The 22191-nt window shown below is 41.0% G+C and overlaps 1 protein-coding gene across 1 annotated transcript in view; it reads left to right on the top strand.

Annotated features, from left to right (window-relative positions):
• Positions 1 to 22191, top strand: part of Lrp2 (LDL receptor related protein 2) — a 160974-nt gene that overhangs the window by 117342 nt on the left and 21441 nt on the right. The window contains exons 50-63 of the mRNA XM_031370522.1: positions 871 to 1387; positions 1789 to 1941; positions 2334 to 2504; positions 3319 to 3542; positions 6819 to 6996; positions 8334 to 8530; positions 9143 to 9388; positions 10318 to 10446; positions 11289 to 11408; positions 12599 to 12715; positions 13229 to 13345; positions 14213 to 14350; positions 16089 to 16211; positions 18526 to 18654. Of these exons, the coding sequence (XP_031226382.1) occupies positions 871 to 1387; positions 1789 to 1941; positions 2334 to 2504; positions 3319 to 3542; positions 6819 to 6996; positions 8334 to 8530; positions 9143 to 9388; positions 10318 to 10446; positions 11289 to 11408; positions 12599 to 12715; positions 13229 to 13345; positions 14213 to 14350; positions 16089 to 16211; positions 18526 to 18654 (2559 nt within the window). The remainder of the gene's footprint in view (positions 1 to 870; positions 1388 to 1788; positions 1942 to 2333; positions 2505 to 3318; positions 3543 to 6818; positions 6997 to 8333; positions 8531 to 9142; positions 9389 to 10317; positions 10447 to 11288; positions 11409 to 12598; positions 12716 to 13228; positions 13346 to 14212; positions 14351 to 16088; positions 16212 to 18525; positions 18655 to 22191) is intronic.

Here is a 22191-nt window from a genome sequence, read left to right as displayed (position 1 = left end):
TCTGCCATTCGTTAAGAAGTATGTATTTTTCTGCTTTAGGCTAGGCTTGGCACCTGTTGCAGTGTCAGTGCTGTGAGGTACCTATCCTTGGGTGCATCCTACCCCATAAGGCAGATGTCTATATCACACTGGTAACTTGTGGTTAGTCAGGACACAAGTGTCACACCACTGAAGTGGAAGGTGTTACAAATGAGCACACTGGGCCACCTCTTGCCTTGTTTCTTCTCTCATTTCTTCTTCTCATTTTGTTATTAAGCTTACTGAGAAATGGGCACAGTAGTCTGTGACTAATAACACAGCTACTTGGGAAACTTTAGCTGAGTGTTATGTCTGCTTAAAAGTACTAGTCGCATTAATTGTTAAGATCTGGGGTAAAGGAGTAAGCTGGGTAGAGTGTGCTGGATATCCCTATAACTTTGTGCAGGCGACTGAAGAACCTGTAAAAATCTAGGACTGCTACTGATGCATATTATACTGTTCATGTGCATATATACATGTGTATACAATTTGAGTATTTAAACATTTCAGTCATGCTGTAAATTTTGTAAAGAAACTTCATTGTGGTGTACAGAAATTAACAGCCTTATTAGATAAGAAACTTTAAACTTAGTTTTTCTCCAGTTTTAAATATGTCTTATTTAAGGTAGTTTGGTTATAGAAACTTAATAAGGAATTCTCCAAATAATGGGAGGAAATAGATTAAGCTGGGGAGGAAGTTGGAAATTTACTGACTTTTGAATGATCAATGTGGCCTCTCCCGTTATGATTTGCTAAGAACTGGCACCATATGGTAGGAGTGTTGATTTTGAGTGTAATTATGGGCCTATGGATGGTATTTTAAGTTCTCTAGTAACTGTCTTTTGCCTGCAGGCATTAATGAGTGCCAGGATTCTTCAATCAGTCATTGTGACCACAACTGTACAGATACCATAACCAGCTTCTACTGTTCCTGTCTTCCTGGGTACAAGCTCATGTCTGACAAACGTACTTGTGTGGATATTGATGAATGCAAGGAGTCACCCCAGCTCTGCAGCCAGAAGTGTGAGAATGTGGTAGGCTCCTATATTTGTAAGTGTGCTCCTGGCTACATCCGTGAGCCAGATGGGAAGAGCTGCCGGCAGAATAGCAACATCGAGCCCTACCTCATCTTCAGCAACCGTTACTATATAAGAAACTTAACTATAGATGGCACGTCATACTCCCTGGTTTTGCAAGGATTGAGCAACGTTGTGGCCCTGGACTTTGATAGAGTAGAGAAGAGGCTGTATTGGATTGATGCAGAGAAGCAAATCATCGAGAGGATGTTTTTGAATAAGACAAACCGGGAGACCATCATGAGCCACAGGTTAAGACGAGCTGAAAGTCTGGCAGTAGACTGGGTCAGCAGGTAAGAACGCAACCTCTTGTTTTTTTTTTCTGTTTTGGACAAGGTTTCTTTGTTGTTGACCAGCATATGCTTAAAGAAGGTACATTGGGTTGGCAGAAGTGGATCATTGTGCCTTGGCTTCACATGGTTTCTGGTGATTCAGGTCCCACTTACCCAATGAGCCGTCTCTCCAACCATGGCAATTTGTAAAACCATTAGAAATTCTGAGTTTTTCAGGGCAATAGGGAGTTGCTTCTTTCAATGTAGAAACATTTGATAACCTTTCCTGTTTCCCTGTGTCCTCTTTTGTTTGAGGAAGGTGCCATGGAACAGATGTATGTATGAATCTTGGGGAGCTTAGATAGGAAACTGGGCATATAAACAAAGGAGCTATCATGGTAACTGCTGTCTTTCCATTTCAGAAAACTCTATTGGTTGGATGCCATCCTAGATTGCCTGTTTGTCTCTGACCTTGAAGGTCGCCAACGCAGAATGCTAGCCCAGCACTGTGTGGATGCAAACAATACCTTCTGCTTTGAAAATCCCAGGGGAATTGTCCTTCATCCTCAAAGAGGGTATGGCTCCTCTGTAATCTTGGGCCTTTTTCTTCATGTATTCAATCACTTGTTCATGTAACTACTTATGGATCAATATCTTGCTGGCATCTGTCTCTGTTTTCCTGCTTGGTGACTGTGTTAGTGCAATGAGCAGTGTTTCTCATTCAAAGGGTATTTATCAGCTGGATTCTTGTCTTTAACTTTTCATTTTTTGAGTCACATTTGAGTTGTATGCATGGGAAATTGTGAGATTTTTTGAGGACTACTACACCATCCTTATTGTTACGGATATTTTTGCCAGCTCTCTTTCCTTTCTGAGAGACTCTGAGATGGAAACTTCATTTCTCTAGATGGAGAACAGCTGTATCTTTTGGTTTTGGGGTCTGAACCCTCTGTGTTTGCTCCCACAGGCATGTCTACTGGGCAGATTGGGGTACTCAAGCATACATTGGGAGAATTGGCATGGATGGAACCAATAAGTCTGTGATTATCTCTACCAAGATCGAATGGCCCAATGCCATCACCATTGACTACACCAACGATCTCTTGTACTGGGCAGATGCTCACCTGGGTTACATTGAGTATGTACCTTGAAAAAAAAAAAGATGAACTAAGTAACTAATTACAAACTAGCAGGGCTGTGCTTTCAGAGGATCCATCTCAACAACCCTGTATTCATTTTCCAACTGGCCCGTACACTCAGAGTCACTCTGAGCTCTTTTCTCTTTTGTAAGACAGGATCTCATATATACCAGATTGGCCTCAAAGTTTCTGTGTGGCTAGGGATGTATTTCAGTTTCTATTAACTGACTTATATCTTCAGCCTTAGCTTATACTACCTACAGGAAGATGCATGCAGATCTATAGAAATGAGTGGAAAGAGAATGGTTAGAGTTTATGGCTAGTGAAGACAGGATGTCAGAAGCCTGGCAAATTGACCCAACAATTCAGAGAGTGTTCTCTTCTTGGTTCACTTCTTCCTAGGGCCCACATAGAATGGCTCACAATACTCTGTTACTTCATCTCTAGGGGATCTAATGCCTCTGGCCTCTGAAGGCATCTACACACACACACACACACACACACACACACACACACACACACCTAGAAAACAAGAATGATGCTTATCTCAGGAAATCAAAAGTGCTCAATGGGCAAGGCCAAGCATAAAATGTTACTAACCCATAATACCTAAACCACAGCTCTGAACTGGTGATTCTGTCAATCTCTGTGGCTATTTCAGCTTTTGAGTGTAGCTTTTAAATTTTGATGTCATTTGCCATTTGTTTAGAGACGCAGAGGGGTAGAATTTTCCTGATTGATGGTTTCCCTCACTGATCCTGGAGGACGGTTAGAGGAGAGGGCTTGCTTACATGCTGTTCTTCCTCCCACCAGGTTCTCTGATTTGGAGGGTCACCATCGACACACGGTGTATGATGGGACACTGCCTCACCCCTTTGCTCTGACCATTTTTGAAGACACTGTTTATTGGACAGATTGGAATACAAGGACAGTTGAAAAGGGAAACAAATATGATGGATCAGGTCGAGTCGTGCTGGTGAACACAACTCATAAACCCTTTGACATCCACGTGTACCATCCATACCGGCAGCCCATTAGTGAGTATCTGGTGAGCTTCGGGGCAGTTGCTTTAGGGAACATGATTTGCAGGAACTCATTGATACTTGTTAATGTTTTCTTTGAAAGATCTTTTGAGAATTAAGATGAATTTATTTCCCTACTTGTAAATCAAATTTATATTCTGCAGTGTTGGGCTAGAATCCAAGCCCTTGTGCTTGCTAGATGACCACTCTGCCAATGAGCCACATTTTAAGTTCTTAGCTTTTAGACTAGGTATGTAGCTAAGGGTGGCCTTGAACTGACAAGTGACCTCCTCCTAAGTGAATGACAGGTATTCCCATAGTTAGTATTTTGGTGGGAGGACTGTTGTATTTTAAGGTGAGTTAAATATCAACTGATTCCATCCCTAAGTACTTTGAAAAATAAGAACATTCGGTATCTCTATCAGTATGCAATTATAGCACCTTTAACAATTATCCCTTAATAACAAATAAAATTTACAAGAAAATTGTAGTCATTATGAAATAGTTATTATATCTCTGCTCATGGCAGCGTGTTTTGAGTCACACAAATGTTATTATTCCCTTCTTCTGAGAAAATAGTGGTGGGTGGAAGAGCATACTCCATTCTTTGTGAGTTTTTATTCTGCTTCATGCAATTAAACTTAATTAATCTTTTAGAAATAATGTGGGAGAGATTTGAAGTATACTTTTGAGGATGCAGATTGGCTTTTCGGGGTCTACTTTGTTGTAATGTCTTGTCAAACACATCTGACAAACTTTTTTTTTTTTATTTTAATTTTGCTATGCCTTGACTAGCTCAGTGCCTGGGCACTTGTAAAGCTCCCCACACCCAGCACGTTCTCCTCTCCAACATTCCTGACTTAACATAGCTCCTTCCGGGTGTCTCCCTTATCTTTGCTCCTCAAGATGCTTCTGGGCAGCCCTTCTGGGTGTGCTTTCCTTCTTGTACCTACATTTCTGCCATTATGCCCTCCTGTTCCTTCCTGACATGGTCAGTCCTACTCCCCTCTTCTGGCTAAGATCCTTTCTTTCCTCTCCCTGTGTTTCTTCTCCTGGGAACCTAGAAGCCACCTCCCCATTTCTTTCCCTCTCCCTCTCCCCTCCTCCTCTCCCGCTCCCCTCCCCAGCCATTAGCTGTTGGCTCTTTTTTTTTTTTTTTTTAAAAAAGATTTATTTATTTATTATATGTAAGTACACTGTAGCTGTCTTCAGACGCACCAGAAGAGGGCGTCAGATCTCATTACGGATGGTTGTGAGCCACCATGTGGTTGCTGGGATTTGAACTCAGGACCTCTGGAATAGCAGTCAGTGGTCTTAACCACTGAGCCATTTCTCCAGCTCCAGCTGTTGGCTCTTTATTGATCAATCAAAACCAGTTGGGGACAGGGACCTTGAGCATTTGGACATGCAGATTCCCATTTTGGGGGCTGAATCAAGACAAAGCTCTAGAGCCAATTCCCAACATCTCATCCTTTCTGTGTAAAAAGGCTCTTATCTCAGACATAAATTGAGCATAACCATAGCAATTATGTAAATTACAAAGTATGATATACAATTAACATCTAGTCCATCATATTTGTCAATTAGATAAAGCACTCTACCACCTATTCTAACTTAAAGAGCTTACAATATTATACCTGAGTTATATTCTGATTTTAGCTTGCATTACCATCTGAAAACCATACTTTCAAATCTATATGATCTCTCTCAATGCTAAACAACTTAAGCTTGATTATGAGACAAGTCTTCAACCCTGTTAGAAATCTGAGAATGAATTAAATATTACTTGAATATGTAGGAAGCACAAAAACATAGCTTCCAACACCTAAACAAATTATAGAGACAGCTGACTACCTGGACAGTTCCCTAATTTCTTATAATGTTGGAGCATCTGTCTTCAACCTTCTGGCCCAGAAACATCTGACAGATCTTGAAATGAAGCAGGAACTATGAAGGACTAGTTTGCTCTGTCTTTGCAGAGCTAAACTGTCAACTATCCTGCATTGTGTGTTATTTCCTGGGCAGTATTTTTGTTTGTTTGTTTGTAAATGAATAGGGCAATTTTTGTCTAGTGCTCACCTTGCCATAACTGGAGCAACTCTATATGGAGTTTTTGATGCTCAGATTCTTCTTTGAAGTAGAATGGGGAAGTTGTCGGGAATAGACATGTCTTATTGTCAAATGATCTTTAATAATGACATAACATTTAAGTGTCACATTCTGTGGATTTCTAATGTTTTTGAAGACTATGTAAAGTATATCTGAACTGTTAAACCTTAACTACTCTTAGCCATTTCTATTTGAGTAATATTGAAAATACTTTATTATAATTAAATCAGAATCTAATATAACCCTGAGTTTACTATCTGACCTTTAACTTGAGTTACTTAATCATCCTAAATAGTTTGTAACATCAGTTATTAGAAAGAGTGGGTCTAAGTCTTGTATTTTTAAATGAGTTGCAAATTTTGTATCAATATATGAAATTTATATCAATGAAAACTTTAATTCCATATCAATATATAAATTCTGTACCAATTTTTCATCACCCTTATTCAGCAGGAAGTTGTGGAGAGTCATCATCCCAATCCCTTGGGCTTGAGTGTCTGGTTACGGTTATTTTACAAATTATAGATAGGTTGTCATAGGTTTTAAGGAATAATTTGGAAATGGTCATAATTCTGAACAGGGAGGAAATATATGGGATGGATTACTAAATTTATTCTTGAACAAAGTATTATATAGCCATAATCCTACATTGGCAGAAGTCTCTATAATTGATGCAAAATTGAAGTTATAATTTCTAACATCTGACAAACTTAGAAGTAAAGAAAAATGAGAATTATCATCATAATGGTATTCAGTATCTCTTTCTGGATGTTAATAGTCTTCATATCATACTACTGGAATTTATGTTAATCTTTGTCTCTAAGGGGAGATGGAAAAACTGCACAGGCTATCCATGCATGGCTCTGGCATCCAAACTTTTGTTGTCTCAATCAATCCTTAGAATGTGGGGGACTTGATATATGAGCGTGTGCTGGGAATCACAACTTATATTTGAAATCTGGCACAGAATGCAATTTGTATTATAGTTTACTTTCCCAGGACTTGGAGAAACATCAAAACCAGTATCTGAGTTATTTAGATGTTGGCATAATGATAAAACTGGCAGCTTTTCTCTTAGTTAAGGGGTTATAAATTCTATGTCCAGCCCTGTGGGCTGCTAATTGGTATTTGACATTCAAGGCAACTGACAGCAAATGCATGCTTTCTTCTTCTATTCTGTAGTGAGCAATCCCTGTGGTACCAACAACGGTGGCTGTTCTCATCTGTGCCTTATCAAAGCGGGAGGGAGAGGATTCACCTGCGAGTGTCCGGATGACTTCCAGACTGTTCAGCTTCGAGACAGAACACTTTGTATGCCCATGTGCTCCAGCACGCAGTTCCTGTGTGGCAACAATGAAAAGTGAGGCACCTGCTCCCCTTTTCAAATTGCCTCGCCTCCCCTTCAGCATACATTGACTCTAGAGAGTTGGACAGAGATTTTCTTTTCTGTTTTTTGAGATGGATTATTGTTCATACTGGCCTACAAGTCATTTTGTAGCCCATGCTGGCCTGAAACTCATGGCAATCCTCCTGTTTCGGCTTTCTGAATGCTGGGAGTATAGGTTTTCATCAACTGAGATTTTGATTAACTAGTTTGGCTCATTGGCAGGACCAAACTTTCTATCTAGATAAGATCTTTCTTAAGTAAAAGTAATTTATTAAGCAAAGAGATAATGCGTATAATGCACTGTTTATAAAGAAGAAAACTATTTTTGATGTCTAACAAACTGTCGTGAAGATTAGGGCCAGAATGTTCTTAACCATATACTGCTCTTAACCATCTACTGCTCCTAAACTACGATTGCCAGTGGCTCTATCTGTCATCCATTTGAGTCAGCCACTGGGCGACTCAATCCATAATTAGGTGGGAACCAGTGGTGATGCTTTTAGATCCATCTGTTTTCTCCATAACTGGTTCCATTGTAAATAGAGTGGCAATAAATAGACCTATAAATATCTCTATGGAAGGATATGGAGCCCTCTGGGATAGAAGAGGAGTGGTCTGGCTGAATTCTACCATTCTGGCTATACAGCCCCACCATCATGAATTGGGCTTTTCTCTCCCCATCCTTGCCAGTCTTTGTTGTCTGGTTCCTTGATGATAGCCATTCTGACTGGGGTTTGGTGGTACCTCAAGGTAGTTTTAACTTGCATTCCCTCATACAAATCCTAGGATGTTGCTTATTAGCCATTTGCCCCTTTTTTTTTTTTTTTTTGAAAACTCTGTTCATTTTTTAGCCCATTTGTTGAACTCATTGTCAGTTTTGCTTTTTGGATGTTGCAGTTCATTGCAAATTCTGGATGTTAACCTAACATCTGAAGTAGAGCTAATAAGGACTTTTTCCCACTTTGTGGACTGTCTGAAGAAGAAATATCCCTCCCCTATTCTTTCTACTCGTTAAAGTTTGATTTTTGGTCCAGGATGTGTTCAGTCATGGAGAAGGCACCATGTGACTTTACCATGTATCTGTCATGACATAAGCACTCAATAGTCCTTAGAGCCTCCCAGCTTTCCAAAAAATACTCAAATACCTTCCTTTATTCTGGTAGATAATCATGTACTTTCTAAAAACATAATTCCATTTGTCTCCTCCCCACCATCCCTTGGGACTCAGCATCTCATTCATTTCTCCATGGGGACGTTGCTCGGTGAACGGCCCACGATGAGTTTCTACATGCTTTACCCTCTTTGTGCAGGTGTATCCCCATATGGTGGAAATGTGATGGACAGAAAGACTGTTCTGATGGTTCTGATGAACCAGACCTGTGCCCACACCGCTTCTGCCGTCTGGGACAGTTCCAGTGTCGGGATGGCAACTGCACGAGCCCCCAGGCTTTGTGCAATGCTCGCCAGGATTGTGCTGATGGCTCTGATGAAGACCGTGTTCTCTGTGGTAGGTTGGGTTCCTTCCTATACCCTTCTTTGTCTGTTTCTGCAGTTGATTTTGTAGAAGCAACCCAAAATCTCATTAAAAATTTTTGGAGAAAAGTTAGGCCCAATGCTTTATGTATTTTAATAGAGGGTTTGAATTTGAACTTTGAAGGTCAATAGTAAGTTATCTAGATGGCTGGTTTTCTTTTATGTGCTGGTTGCAGAACCTCCTTGAGCTGACATTGAGAGAAGGAATCTTTCTTTCTCTTCATTTTAAATGAAGACTGTGTTTTCTCTTTTATTAATACGGTTCCCTAACTATAAACTAAAACCAGAATGTCAAAAGTAGCAATAATCACAAACTTTGAAGACAATTAAATGATAGAAAACAGAGCTTAGAAGAGGTGTTTAGCATCTGGCCCCCAATTCTGTGTGAAGAAAAGGATGTGAACTCAGAATCTAATAAAAGCCTACTAGTTATTCTAATAAGAATAATTTTCCATGTAGTCATCATTGTTGCCAATAACTCGAGTATCAACCCAGTGAAAGGAAGTTAAAAATGGCTTTCTCTAGACCCCACCAGTGTGAACTGTGTGCTCCCATCCTAACTTGTAACCAAATGCCCTGTTTGCAGAGCATCACCGGTGTGAAGCCAATGAGTGGCAGTGTGCCAACAAGCGTTGCATTCCAGAGTCCTGGCAGTGTGACTCAGTGGATGACTGCCTGGATAACTCAGATGAAGACACCTCACACTGTGCCAGCCGGAGCTGCAGGCCCGGCCAGTTCAAATGTGACAATGGTCGCTGCATCCCTCAGAGCTGGAAGTGTGATGTCGACAATGATTGCGGAGACTATTCTGATGAGCCCATCCACGAATGCAGTGAGTTCCCTGGGGTGGGCCCATGCAAAAACAAGGCCAGTTGACAAGCAGATGGGGACAACATTCCTCTGCTTCCATCTAAGAGAAGGAAGTACTCTTTCTTGTCTTTTCCTGCAAATTCTATCACTACAAGATAAAACACAGTTGAGTGGTTTCTATTTGTAACCAGAGCCTGGCCATACCTCCCGTGCAGAACATGCAGAACACTAGATAGAGCACTCATGAGATCCATGTGAGAAACACTGAGGTCAGGAAGGTGAGGCCTCTGCATTACAGGTAAATAGAGTGAGGTTCATGTTAAGTTCATGGTCATATTACCACAGAAGCAGCATTTCAAGGATTTTACTTCAAACCAGGTACATGCCCTGTCTTAGTTAGTTGCTGTGAAGAGACACCATGACCACAGCAGCTCTCATAAAGGAAAGCATTTAATTGGGGATTGCTTACAGTTTCAGGGGTGCATAGCAGCATGCAGGGTGTGGTGCTTGAGAAGTAGCTTAGAGTTCCATATCTGGACCCTCAGGTAGCAGGAAGAGAGAGTGACGCTGGGCCTGGCTTGAGCTTCTGAAACCTCAAAGCCCACCACTTACGACACACTTCCTTTAACAAGGTCACACCTACTTCAGCAAGGCCACGCCTCCTAACAGTGTCACTCTTTATGGGCTTTTGGGGCCATTTTCATTCAAACCACATGTCCCTTCCTGTCCGCAGTACATCTCAACCCTAATGAGTGGTATTGAGGGCTCTAATGTTCTGCTCTCTGAGCAGATCACACCTAATGGAGATGCCTGTTGCCAGAGTCTGTTTAGTGGTTACGTGGTAATTATTGACTGCAGGCACCAAGTCCTCTGTATAACCATATCGAGGAGCCTTCTGGTACTGTTTCCAGCAAGACTTCCACTTTCATTTCTTGATTTTTTCCTTTTCAGTGACTGCTGCTTATAACTGTGACAACCACACAGACTTCAGCTGCAAAACTAACTACCGCTGCATCCCACAGTGGGCGGTGTGCAATGGTTTTGATGACTGCAGGGACAACAGTGACGAGCAAGGCTGTGGTAGGAAGGGCTCCGGGGCTGGGGAGGGGCAAGAGAATGCCATCGCTCTCATAAGGATAGAGCAACAGTCCCATCTCTTTTACCTCTGGAAAGGAGCTTGAAGTCATTGGGGGAACTTAATTCATCTTAAATGACATCTGGTCCCAAAACAGATAAGTTAAAGAAGATATCGTTAAGATGTTAGGAACATGTTTAATTTCTTCCAGATGTACAGTCCTTATTCATATGACATGTCTAAATAGCTTGTCTGATCTCACAGATGGTAGAAGGTACAATATGCCACAGAAGAGTTATTTCCAAATCTGGATGATTACTTCATGACCATAATATTCTAAGTGTCTTTGTGACTTTTCTAATCATCTAATAGGCAGATGTAGTCACTCTGGCAACATGGAAAAAATTTAGACAAAAAGAACAAATTCAATGGACATTGTCAAAATCAAGTATATACTGCCTCTTGAAACCAAAGGTAGTGTAATAGAATATTATATTGACTCCATTTTAAGCCTTTGATAATGTTTTAACATCTTGTTGCTAATTAAAAACTTGATATCATGTTTTACTTTTAGAATAGTATAAAAAATTCTATAAAAGGTAATAATGGCCAGGCACATGCCTTTCTTTAGTCCCTGAGGCAGAGGCAGGTAAAACAGCCAAAAGATACTCTTCCTCCCGCAAGGTAATACATTTACTTTCAAAATAGAGGATGGCTTAGGGTTTGCTAACAGAGGACATCCCTATGTCTGAGTGCTTCAAGAATATGGAAACATAATTCTCCGACTCTATCACAATGAAGCTGCAGCCTTAGCTTATGAAGTTTTGACCATGATTGTGCTTTGTAGAATCTGTGCCATGTCATCCTTCGGGGGATTTCAGGTGTAGAAATCACCACTGCATCCCTCTCCGCTGGAAGTGTGATGGCATTGACGACTGTGGAGACAACTCAGATGAGGAAAACTGTGGTAAGTGCTTAGGAGTTTGTGGCCCCACGAGCTGCAGGGGCTGGGATCTCTGTCTATATAATTCATCCATCCCTCCTCAGAGGGTGGGATGTGAATTCATTGGGCCATTTTCTCTGGGCTATGGAAGTGTATATTTTCCTTCTGAAAGGCTAGTCAGTCAAGCTTTGGGAGAAGGTATCTTTGAAGGGGATATTTGATCAAGTCTCCTTTGATCTGTTACACATACACACACACACACACACACACACACAAACGGATCGGTGACTGTTTTGGTAGCAGGTGACTTAGCAATGGGACATGATTTTGAGGGAAGGAAGCCAGAGGACTAGATCACACTAAACTCAGTATACAGTTTTGAATGAGAAGGTGTGTTTGGAAATAAATCCCAGTTATTATTTATTGTCATTGGCTCATGATAGATATATTTTCAGTTTCAAGTTTCTTTTTAATTATACCCTTTTCAGCTTTAGTTACGTTTTAGAAGTCCTCAGCCTTGGCCAGAGGCCAGTGGGAGAATCAGGGTCTTGATTACACCTAGCAGTGTCAACCAGCTGAGACTTGTTACACAAAAGAGTGGTCTAGGAGGTACTTCTCAGCCCTGTGGGCGTCAGAAAGAGGAAGGTCACAAGCCCAAGGTCTCCTTGGATCATAGTGTGGGTTTGAGGCCAGCCTTATGTATATGTGTGTTATATGTGTGTGTGTGTGTGTGTGTGTGTGTGTGTGTGTGTGTGTAGTCCAAGAATGTAAATCAGTGTTAGAACACTTGTCCTTCACGTATGATGTCCTAGGTTCAACCCCCACTACTATTACATGAGCAAAAAAGATAATAAAGTTCATACTGAATACTGTCATTGGTTAGCAGAGTTTTGCAAAACTTCTAAAAGGTTATTATGGACTTGAAATTGAGGCATAAGATTATTTGTTTGTTTGCCTTTTTTTTTTTTTTTTTTTTTTTTTTGAGACAGGGTCTCACTATGTAGCTCTTGCTGTCTTCCAACTCAATATGTAGACCAGGCTGGCCTCTGCTTCCCAAGTATTGGGATTAAGGGCTACCATGTCCAGCGAGGCATAGGATTTTGTTTTGCAATGTGACGGGATCACAGGACAAAGCTGGGTACCCAAGGGCCCAGGCCAGCTGCCCAGGTAGGATTCCCAGTGCACATTGATGGCCAGGTGCCTTTCCTTTTCAGTTCCTCGGGCATGCACAGAGAGCGAGTTTCGCTGTGCTGATCAGCAATGCATCCCCTCTAGATGGGTCTGTGACCAAGAAAATGACTGTGGAGACAACTCGGATGAACGGGACTGTGGTAACTATCAGGGCACACAGAATCTTACACCGTGGCACAGTGGGGACTTTGTAAGCCAGTGCTGATAAGTTCTGTAGTGTGCAACGACATAAAATTTCTGTAGTGTTAAAGTCCCACTTAACATGGTATCTTCTGCATCTTCTGTTCTTCTTGATGTTTAACTTAGGATAGTCTGATCATAGTGATAGGAAGATAAGAAGGGTACATGTGACCCTGGGGTAGAGCACAGAGCACTGGAACACACACTCTAAATACCGATTAAATGGTGGGTATGGTGACATCATGTAACCTTGAAACTATTATTTCTGAGGAGAAATTTAAGAGTCGCGGTTACCCAACAGGGCAATAGAAGAATTCATCTCCGTATGCTGAATGGAGAAATTAAATTTTGAGTTTGTCTATTTTATTAGTGGTAGTTGGAGCTCACTCTGAGTCAGCCATGGGGTGTGGGTAGGAAAGGAGCAGTAGCCTCTGTGCTCCGTGTGCCCAGTTTTGGAATCACGATCTTTTCAGAGATGAAGACCTGCCATCCTGAACATTTTCAGTGTACGAGTGGACACTGTGTGCCCAAGACGTTGGCATGCGATGGGAGAGCAGACTGTTTGGATGCTTCTGATGAGTCCGCTTGCCGTAAGTGCCTGCTCACTTGAGGTTCTGTGCATCTCAGTGCATGGCAAGAGAAATTTAGACACAACCCACTTCTTAGTTTAAAAGCATAAGTATGTTCTCTTCAGCCTTCTCATGATGTTCAGTTTGCCTGAGTCATTATTTCCCAGTGGATTTGGGAGCACTAGTTGTTTGTAGTGGCTGTTCCATGGTTATTTACAATACACTGTTGATGATGCAGTTGCTGATTCCCAAAGTTCAGAGAGACAGTCAAAGATGATGGGAAACATGTGACAAATGACACTTGGCCATAGAGACACACTATGGTGTTCTCTCTGGAATGATTTATGTCACTGAAAACTGGGTTCAGAGAACTGTCTTGTCCTTAAGACATAAACACCCCCAGCCCTTTTTGTTTTTCTGAGACAGAGTTTCTCTGTGTAACTGTGGTTGTCCTGGAACTCTTCAATCAGGCTAGCCTCGAACTCATGGAGATCCACCTGCCTCTGCCTCCTGAGTGCTAGTATTAAGTGTGCACCACTACACCCGGCCAAAAACATTTATATACCTTTTTGTAGATAAGACACAGCAACAGGGTAATGAATAATAAAGAGCCCCAGTAGCAGGTGTTGAGGGAGACCCAACTTCAGGTTACAGATGGTTGTAAGCTTCCATGTGGGTGCTAGGAATGGAACCTGGGTGCTCCGGAAGAGCAGCAAGAGCTCTTAATCTCTGAGCCATATCTCTCTAGCTCCCAGTAACCACTTTTTAAAATCTCCAGAGCTTTTTGGATTCATCCCTGGTTAAGAACTATTGATTTTCATAAACTGAGTAAAATTGAATATGTCTATCTCACTATTATTTTTTTTGTGTGTGTCCCCTCACCAACAGCTACTCGCTTTCCAAATGGTACCTATTGCCCAGCTGCCATGTTCGAATGTAAAAACCATGTGTGCATCCAGTCATTTTGGATATGTGATGGGGAAAATGACTGTGTCGACGGTTCTGATGAGGAGATTCATCTGTGCTGTAAGAGGGCGAGGGAGGGGCTGAAAGGACATTGCCTTGCTTGGCCACATTACAGTGTTCCTTCTATGCGGCGTGTGGGTAGATGTGTAATTTTGAGGCCTGATTGATGAGCAATCAAGCCTGGTGATTTCATTTAGTCCTCTTGCTTCAGTTCTCCAGCTGGAGCCTGAGGAAGTTAGGTTAACAGCCAAGATTTTAACCATGTAGGCTGTAGCAAACATGGAAATTGGAAGTGCACACATATGTATGAGCACAGGTCCTGAGGTTAAATTAAAGTATGAGGAGGAAGTGGAGGAGGAGGAGGAGGAGGAGGAGGGGTTAGTTGTAGCCTTCCTGCTTCATCCTTAATTCCCTCCCCTTGTCCCCTTCAAGAACTTGTAGAAAACCTGAAGACTTAATTCTTGAAACCACTTCCCTTTATATAATAATTCAAGACCATTATACATACTTCTTTTTTTTTAAATGAGTGGCTTGTTTGTGGTGTGGATAGGACAGAATCATAACACATGTTCTGGCTTGGCTTAAGCCTATGGAGGCAGAATCTGTAAATGTGGGGCTTTTTATAAGATTAAAAAGACTATCGTATGGGTGTTTTGCCTGCAAGTATGTCTGTAGAACGCACTGTACAGTGCTCACCGAAGCCGGAAGAGGGCATCCTATCTCTTGGAACTGGAGTTACAGATGGTTGTTAAGCTCCCTTGTAGATGTTAGGAATGGAGCCCGGGTGACCTGGAAGAGCAGCAAGTACTCTTAATCTCTGAGCCATCTGTCCTGCTCCCCATAACCACTTTTTAAAAGCTCTAGGGCTTTTTGAATTCATCCCTGGTTAAGAACTATTGATTTTCACAAAGTGAACGAAACTGCAGTTGTTGTGGGTCATTGGTGAGAAGCTGCTGTAGTAATTCTCACTGTGTCTCCTTTGGGCTGGGAATGATGGTATCACTAGGGGAAAATGTGAGAAATACAAATTTGCTTGGCTAGGCTCAGGTGGCCCAGGTACCTGTTCAGGAAGAAACCTTCCAAGAGATTTAGAGGGGAGCTGTAGTTTCAGAAGGGATCCAGGAATATTTCTGCCTGAAATCTTCTGATGGCTTGAGTGAAGTGGCTATAAGTCAACAGTGCTTCCAAAGCCACATCACTTTCCCTCCCTTCCTGCACTGGCCTACTCACTCTCCGTGCAGTGATTACGGGGAGTGATGTCAGAGCTCCTCCTTCAGTGACTCTTGTATTTTCACAATGGCCTTCCAATGCTGCCTAGCCTCATCTTTGCTGCTGATAATTACCTCTGCTTCCTATTTTGTTTTTAACTTTGTGACTCAAAATTTCAGAAGCACTTAGAAGTTGTTTCTTTCTGTAAGGCAAAATTGTCATAGCAAGTAAAATTAAATGTTAGAGTGGCAAGGACACACACACACACACACGCACACACACATTCCCTAGGAGGAGCTTCTTGAATAATTGGTTCTTCTGTATGTAAAGTCTATTCCTGCTAGACTCAAGTTCCATGAGACTAAAGACTGTGTCTCTTGCACTTTGTATCTAGGATATATCTAGCACTTGTAATCGTGTTGTGATGTGTAGCTGAGACGCAGGATGTGTTTATTGATTAATCCAATGAGCAAGTGAATGCATGGACAAATGATGAATGAAGTGAGCCGGGCACTGGGATAGCCTGGAGGTTTTAGGCATTGTCATTTCTACTTTTAACTTGTAGCTTTGTTTTTTTTTCATTTTCCAGTCAATATTCCGTGTGAATCACCACACCGTTTCCGGTGTGACAACAGTCGCTGTATTTATGGCCACCAGCTGTGCAATGGTCTGGATGACTGTGGAGATGGAAGTGATGAGAAAGAAGAACACTGTAAGCAGAATGGGAAAATGAGAAGGCAGAAACCAGGGCCCTTAGCTGTTTGTGGGATGTTCCTCCAGGGTTTCCGATGGTCCTGCAGAGGCTTGCTTTGTGCCTATAGTGGTGGATCATGGGTCATTTGCAAATTTAGTTTACTTAGAAAGAAAACACTGATCAAATGGGAACAAGTAGCTAGTTTTAATTGTGTTTCCCATCCCCAGTAAAAGCATGACAGAAATTTTATTTCATTCTACCTGGAATGAATGAATTAGACTCTTTGCAATTGCCAGTAACAGTTCTGAAATAGCACTGAGCTACGATGACACATTGACCTGAGAAAAACTTGAGTTTTACGGGAGTCAATACTTAACAGCACCTTGGCACTCTCTAAGGCATGGAGATACCAGACAATAAATGGTATATTTGGCTCATACAGATATTGTGAAGGCCTCACTTGGATCGGAAGGGATTTGGGCAGATCGAGATGCCTCTCTGTGAAGAGCATCTATTCTTTTGTGGCTTCCTAGACTCTGGCCATCCTCTTTGGCACTGTCGCCTTGTCTCCTTTCTTCTCCATATAATGTGCTATGTGGACTCCTTAGGGGGTATACAGCTGTCTAATGCCACTTGTAGTAGGTTGGAACTCAAGACTCCTTTCAAGAAAGAAAAGATTTTGATTAATGATGCACAGTTAAACACAATGTACTGCATCTTAACCTCTAAACTGTAAATGCATCGAGATCATTACTTTAAAGAGAATTGTATTTAATATGATGAATTCAGTTGTGTAGTATTCTGCTGATACTAAAGCTATAATGGTCTAAAGGAATTCTATAGGTAGGATACATTCACCTTTAAGAGTGTGCTTTTGAATAAGAAACAGGAAAGAAACAACACATAGTCTTGGAAACATTCTTATATTCCTAGCCATATGTTAACTAGCTGATGAGTATATCTTCTATTTGAAGCATTATGAATTAGCTTCTTTCATTCACCAATCTGAGTGATTGTCTTTACAATCATTATTGTTACTAAGATGTCAATTCTTGAATTCCTGGTCTATTTTTTTTTAAAAGATTTATTTATTTATTTTATGTATGTGACTACACTGTTGCTCTCTTCAGACACACCAGAAGAGGGCATCGGATCCCATTACAAATGGTTGTGAGCCCCCATGTGGTTGCTGGGAATTGAACTCAGGACCAGTAGCCAGTGCTCTTAACCACTGAGCCATCTCTCCAGCCCCTTTCCTCGTTCATTTGAGGTCATTGTCCTGTACCTATTCTTCTCACTGTCAAAATATCACACATAGAAAACCATATACAGGTTATAATCTTCCTGAATCATATTTTAGTTCACACTTAAATTTCATGACACAACCAACAGTTGTGGTCTTAGCATCTTCAGCCTTACACTTCTCTCAGGAACCTAGAAGGAATTTGAGAAATTTCTCCTCTGAGAAAGCTCTTTTATCTGTCTCCTTTTTTGTTTTCTCACCCATCTTTGAAGCAGTTCACAGTCACTTCCACAATTAGGGAAAAAAAAAAAAGGACATTTTGTGGAACCTTGGTGTCACTTGACTTATGCATCCTAGAGCCTTTGAACCTACAAATTCTTCCTACTTGGGGCGGCCGTGTGGTCAGCTTGTCCCATGCTACAAAGGGTTTGCCCTTATTTTCTTGCATTTCTATTACTATAGCAACCAGCTCTTCACTGACCTTCCCTCTTAAACACCTTTGCTGAGTAAGGACAGGCTGGGCACACTAACACACTCTTTCCCTAGAATATCAAGTGCCATAAGTACATGATCTGCCTTCCTCTTCACCACTGCTTTGCCATTGTATATAAATAACCTTGATCTCCTGACTGCTGAGCTGATGCCAAATCTTTTCAGTTTTTTGATTTGGAAAGATCCTGCTTCTCTCATCATTCTGTATTACTCAGAGTAATTGATTTTGCAGCCACCAACAAATCTCCGAGTCTTAACACAACAAAGAGTTCTTTCTCCTGTGTGAATAATGGACCGTGCAGTTTGCCCAGCATCCTTCTGGGAGCTAGTCAGTGGACAACCTGACTGCCAAGGTTACAACCCCAGCGTAGGAGGCAGTGTCAAGGCACCATAGACTTTGAATTGCTTTAGTCCAAGGGTGACATGTGTCATTTCCAATTCACAGCCCAATGGCTAGAACTAGTCATTTGGTCTCAGTCTAGCTACAAGGGAGCCCGGGGAAAAGTGGGGAAACATGTATTTATCTGTGAATGGACAAGTGAAACATTCTGTCTCAACGAAGAAAAGTTTTGACTTTACCTTGTTCTTAAATTGCAGGTAGAAAACCAACTCACAAACCTTGCACAGACACTGAATACAAGTGTAGCAATGGGAACTGTGTTTCGCAGCACTATGTGTGTGATAATGTGGATGACTGTGGAGACCTTTCTGATGAAACTGGTTGCAGTAAGTGAACACTTAGTTTTATATTTCACTATGCTAAAAGAACCAGAACGGCTCTCAAGCACTGTGTAGTCAAAGATCACTTACAAGTTTGGATTCTCCTGCCTCTACCCCCAAGTGCTAGGATTAGAGGTGTGTACCAACATGTGTGGCTCTTTATTTTCTTTAAAGTAGAAGAAAGGCTGTGGGTTGGTAGCAATTAACATAATCAGGGGGTGGATTTGGTTTATTTGGACCTGTTGAGACCAATTAGTAGCTCATACCTTTGATATGCCTTCATAGCTCATATGCACACTATCTAATTGTTACTGCCCCACTGGGTGGCTGGGATTGTCTTCCTCCATACTGATGCTCAAGAAGTTTAAGTCACTTACTGAGGAGCAAAGAGAGTAACTGAAGCAGAAATTAAGCATCTATGGAACTCCAGGCAAGGAGAGTGGACTCCGGTGCCCTCAGGCACCTGTTGTGTTATTTTTAACACAGTCTGACTTCTAGCTATTGTGTGTATGTGTATCCACACATGCCATGGTGTATGTGCCTCTGTGTGTGTATATCAGAGTACAATTGTATGGTATGGTTCTCTCCTTTCATCTTTCCATAGGTTCCACACATGGAACTCAGGCCACCAGGCTTACATGGCAATCATCGTACCCTCTGGGCCATCCCAGTGGCCTCTGAGGGAGCCTGCAACTGGTCATAGTGTTTAGCTCCATGTGTTTTCAACTTCTTGGGTATTACATGATTCCTTCCTGCATTGCCCCCACTATACCCCAAGGCATCCAGAAGACTTTGATAGTTACTAACTAACCACACTGAGTTGGCTTGCCACTAATCTCCCCGTTTCAGAGGGACTTGGAGTGCTTGCCAAAATGAAGTGACTTGATTACATTTTTGACAGAATTTGGGAAGCCAGGTGGCAGAGACTGGTATGTAAACAGCTTTAGGAGGCTAGCCATTTTCCAAGTTTGACTTGGGCTAAATGAGGCTTTCCTCTTGTTGCCTGTGCCTGTGTTTAGGGCAATACTTTCTATTCAAGTGGAATTTCACTGAAAGTTAGTTTAGTTAAAGGAAATAAGCAGTATGGCATTAACTTCTTTTAGAGGTGATACGGAATTCAGATATGGACTTGTTGTTTGACACAGGTGTAGAATTCTTTTTCTTCCTTTTTCTTCCTCTTTATTTTATTTCAAAACAGGGTCTCACTATGTAGCCCTGGCTGTCCTGGAACTCACTATGTAGACCACAGTGTCTTTGAACTCATAGAGATCCACTGCCTCTCCTTCCCACATGCTGGGATTAAATGCGTGCTCAACTAGGTATAGAATTATTTATCATGCCAGTGCTTGGATTCCCAGGCCCATTACCTTTTTGTCTTCTTTCCTCTTGGTCCCTCACTACCTCCTCATCTCTTCTTTCCTTTACATTTTGTATCATTGTTGTAGTCAAGGTCGGATTTTTAAAAAAATTAAGATGTGCATCATGATGCTTTGGAATACAGAGTGAAATCATTGCTTATGCATCACATGCACGTGACACATGCATCCCTCAAGCGTGCATGTGCTCAGAGCATCCAAACCCAGCTCAGTCACAACATTTTCAGTCATGGGAAGACATGCACATTTTCCTAGCACCATTCAATTATAAAGGAAATTATAAAGCTGAGGTCAGGCTGCAGATAAAATTTCTGTGATCGTAAAGGTAGAGTAACTTGCTATTTCTGTGATATTTCTATTCCCTTTTTTATTTTATAAGCTGGAAGCTAGAAAGACTGTCTTATAAACAGATAGCCATATGCTTATGTTTGTAGAAGCTGGTTGCTAGGCAACTGCTCTGACACTAAGCTGCACGCCCAACCTTAATGCCACTGTTCTGGGGATTAAGGTGATGGCTAGATGTTCCTGGTCTTCAAATGAAAGAAGTTGTATGGAAATCTTCCATTCCAAATGCTGTGATAGTTCTGCTCTTGTTAAGGTCTCTTACTTTGGAAGAATTATTCAGGCAAGAGAGAACTTTCTGCGTTTAGGACCACTTAATTACAGATGGATGTTAGAGCTGAAAGAGGAGCACAGAGTGGTAGAGTTATGAGAACAGTTCATAGTAGAGAGACTATGGCATAAGAAAGAGAATCACAATAAGCTTGCCAATCTATGAAAAATTCCTAGAGACACCCAAAACACTAAAACTGTCTCAAGAAGAATCAGAAAACTTGGAAATGTTTATTTTGTGAAATAGATAGCTATTGGCAGCTCAGAAGTCTAAGCTTTCACGGATCTAATTTTCAGGCAGTGGTCGACTGAGTGACATTCTCCTACTCTTGAAACTCAAATGTTTTTAGTCTATCCTAAATATATAAATGAATACTTTCATTACGCCACAAGAAATAGAAGTCTCCTTTGATTTGAACCAGGAGACTACATATATTTCTTTAGCTGAAATAATTATAAGCCTGTGACCAAAACACATTTCATTTGAAAAGTAGACAAAGCTGGATTCCTGAGGCCAACACTGCTCACCACTCCCTTATATAGCCTCAGCTTCTTCAGCTTCTCCAAACGACCTAAGTTTTGGAATGGATGACAGAGGATACAAGGAAAGCTGGCAATGACAGGAATTGGTGACTTGTAAGATTGCCAGGAACAAGATCACCAGGCAAGGAAGAGAAAAGGAGAATTTGGACAGACTCCAAGCTATGAAGAATCTATCCTGGATAATCTAGACCCCAGAAAATAAGAAAAGCTATTTAGCAGGCTCTAGTCCAAACAAACTATTGATCATCTTTTGCTTTATTATAAAGACAATAAAGTCTAGAGATGTTAATAAGTAGAGGCTATGTGTAACTCAATATTCATGTTTGCATGTGCAAAGGCCCAAGGTTGAAGGCTCAAGGTTCAATCTCCAGAATAGAATTCATCTGAATCTCATAAACAAGAAAGATTTACTCTTTTTTGTACATTAATTTCTACATTTAATATACTATTTTAAACAATGTTATAATCTTTTTTTTCCATTTGTTTTTAGGTATTTTCCATAGCAAAGTATCATTTGATGCCTTGGATCTTCATAACAACCCATAATATAAATAATCAAAACTCATCATTTTTAAGATATATGCTTCCTTTTATATTTTAAATTGTCTCAAAATGAAGTACATCTTACAAATTATTATGTGTCATAGTACAAGTTATCATTTTCTGTATCACTAATGGTATATCAGTGTTAACTTAGAGATTTCAGACAGGACTGTATTTCTTATTTCTTCCTGACTGTTGAAAATATAATTATGCTCATTTAAAAAAACCTACCAGTGCTATAATCCTTAAACACCAATCTTAGTGCATACTTTTATCATCCCTAGGGGAAACTCATTAATAGAGTAACAGTAAAAAGATATGAATATATTATTCTTATTGATTATTTTCTGTGTTGCTGATAATAGAGCTCAGGACCTTCTGTATGCTGGGTAAATTCTCACTAATCTACAATGGCAGTCAAACAGGGGTATTGTTAAAGTAATTTAAGGTGCATATATTATTATGAAAT

This window comes from Mastomys coucha, unplaced genomic scaffold (assembly GCF_008632895.1).
Source record: "Mastomys coucha isolate ucsf_1 unplaced genomic scaffold, UCSF_Mcou_1 pScaffold15, whole genome shotgun sequence".
Classification (NCBI taxonomy): Eukaryota; Metazoa; Chordata; class Mammalia; order Rodentia; family Muridae; genus Mastomys; species Mastomys coucha.
The sequence above is the reverse complement of the archived record's forward strand: the minus strand, read 5'-3'. Positions and strand labels throughout refer to the sequence as shown.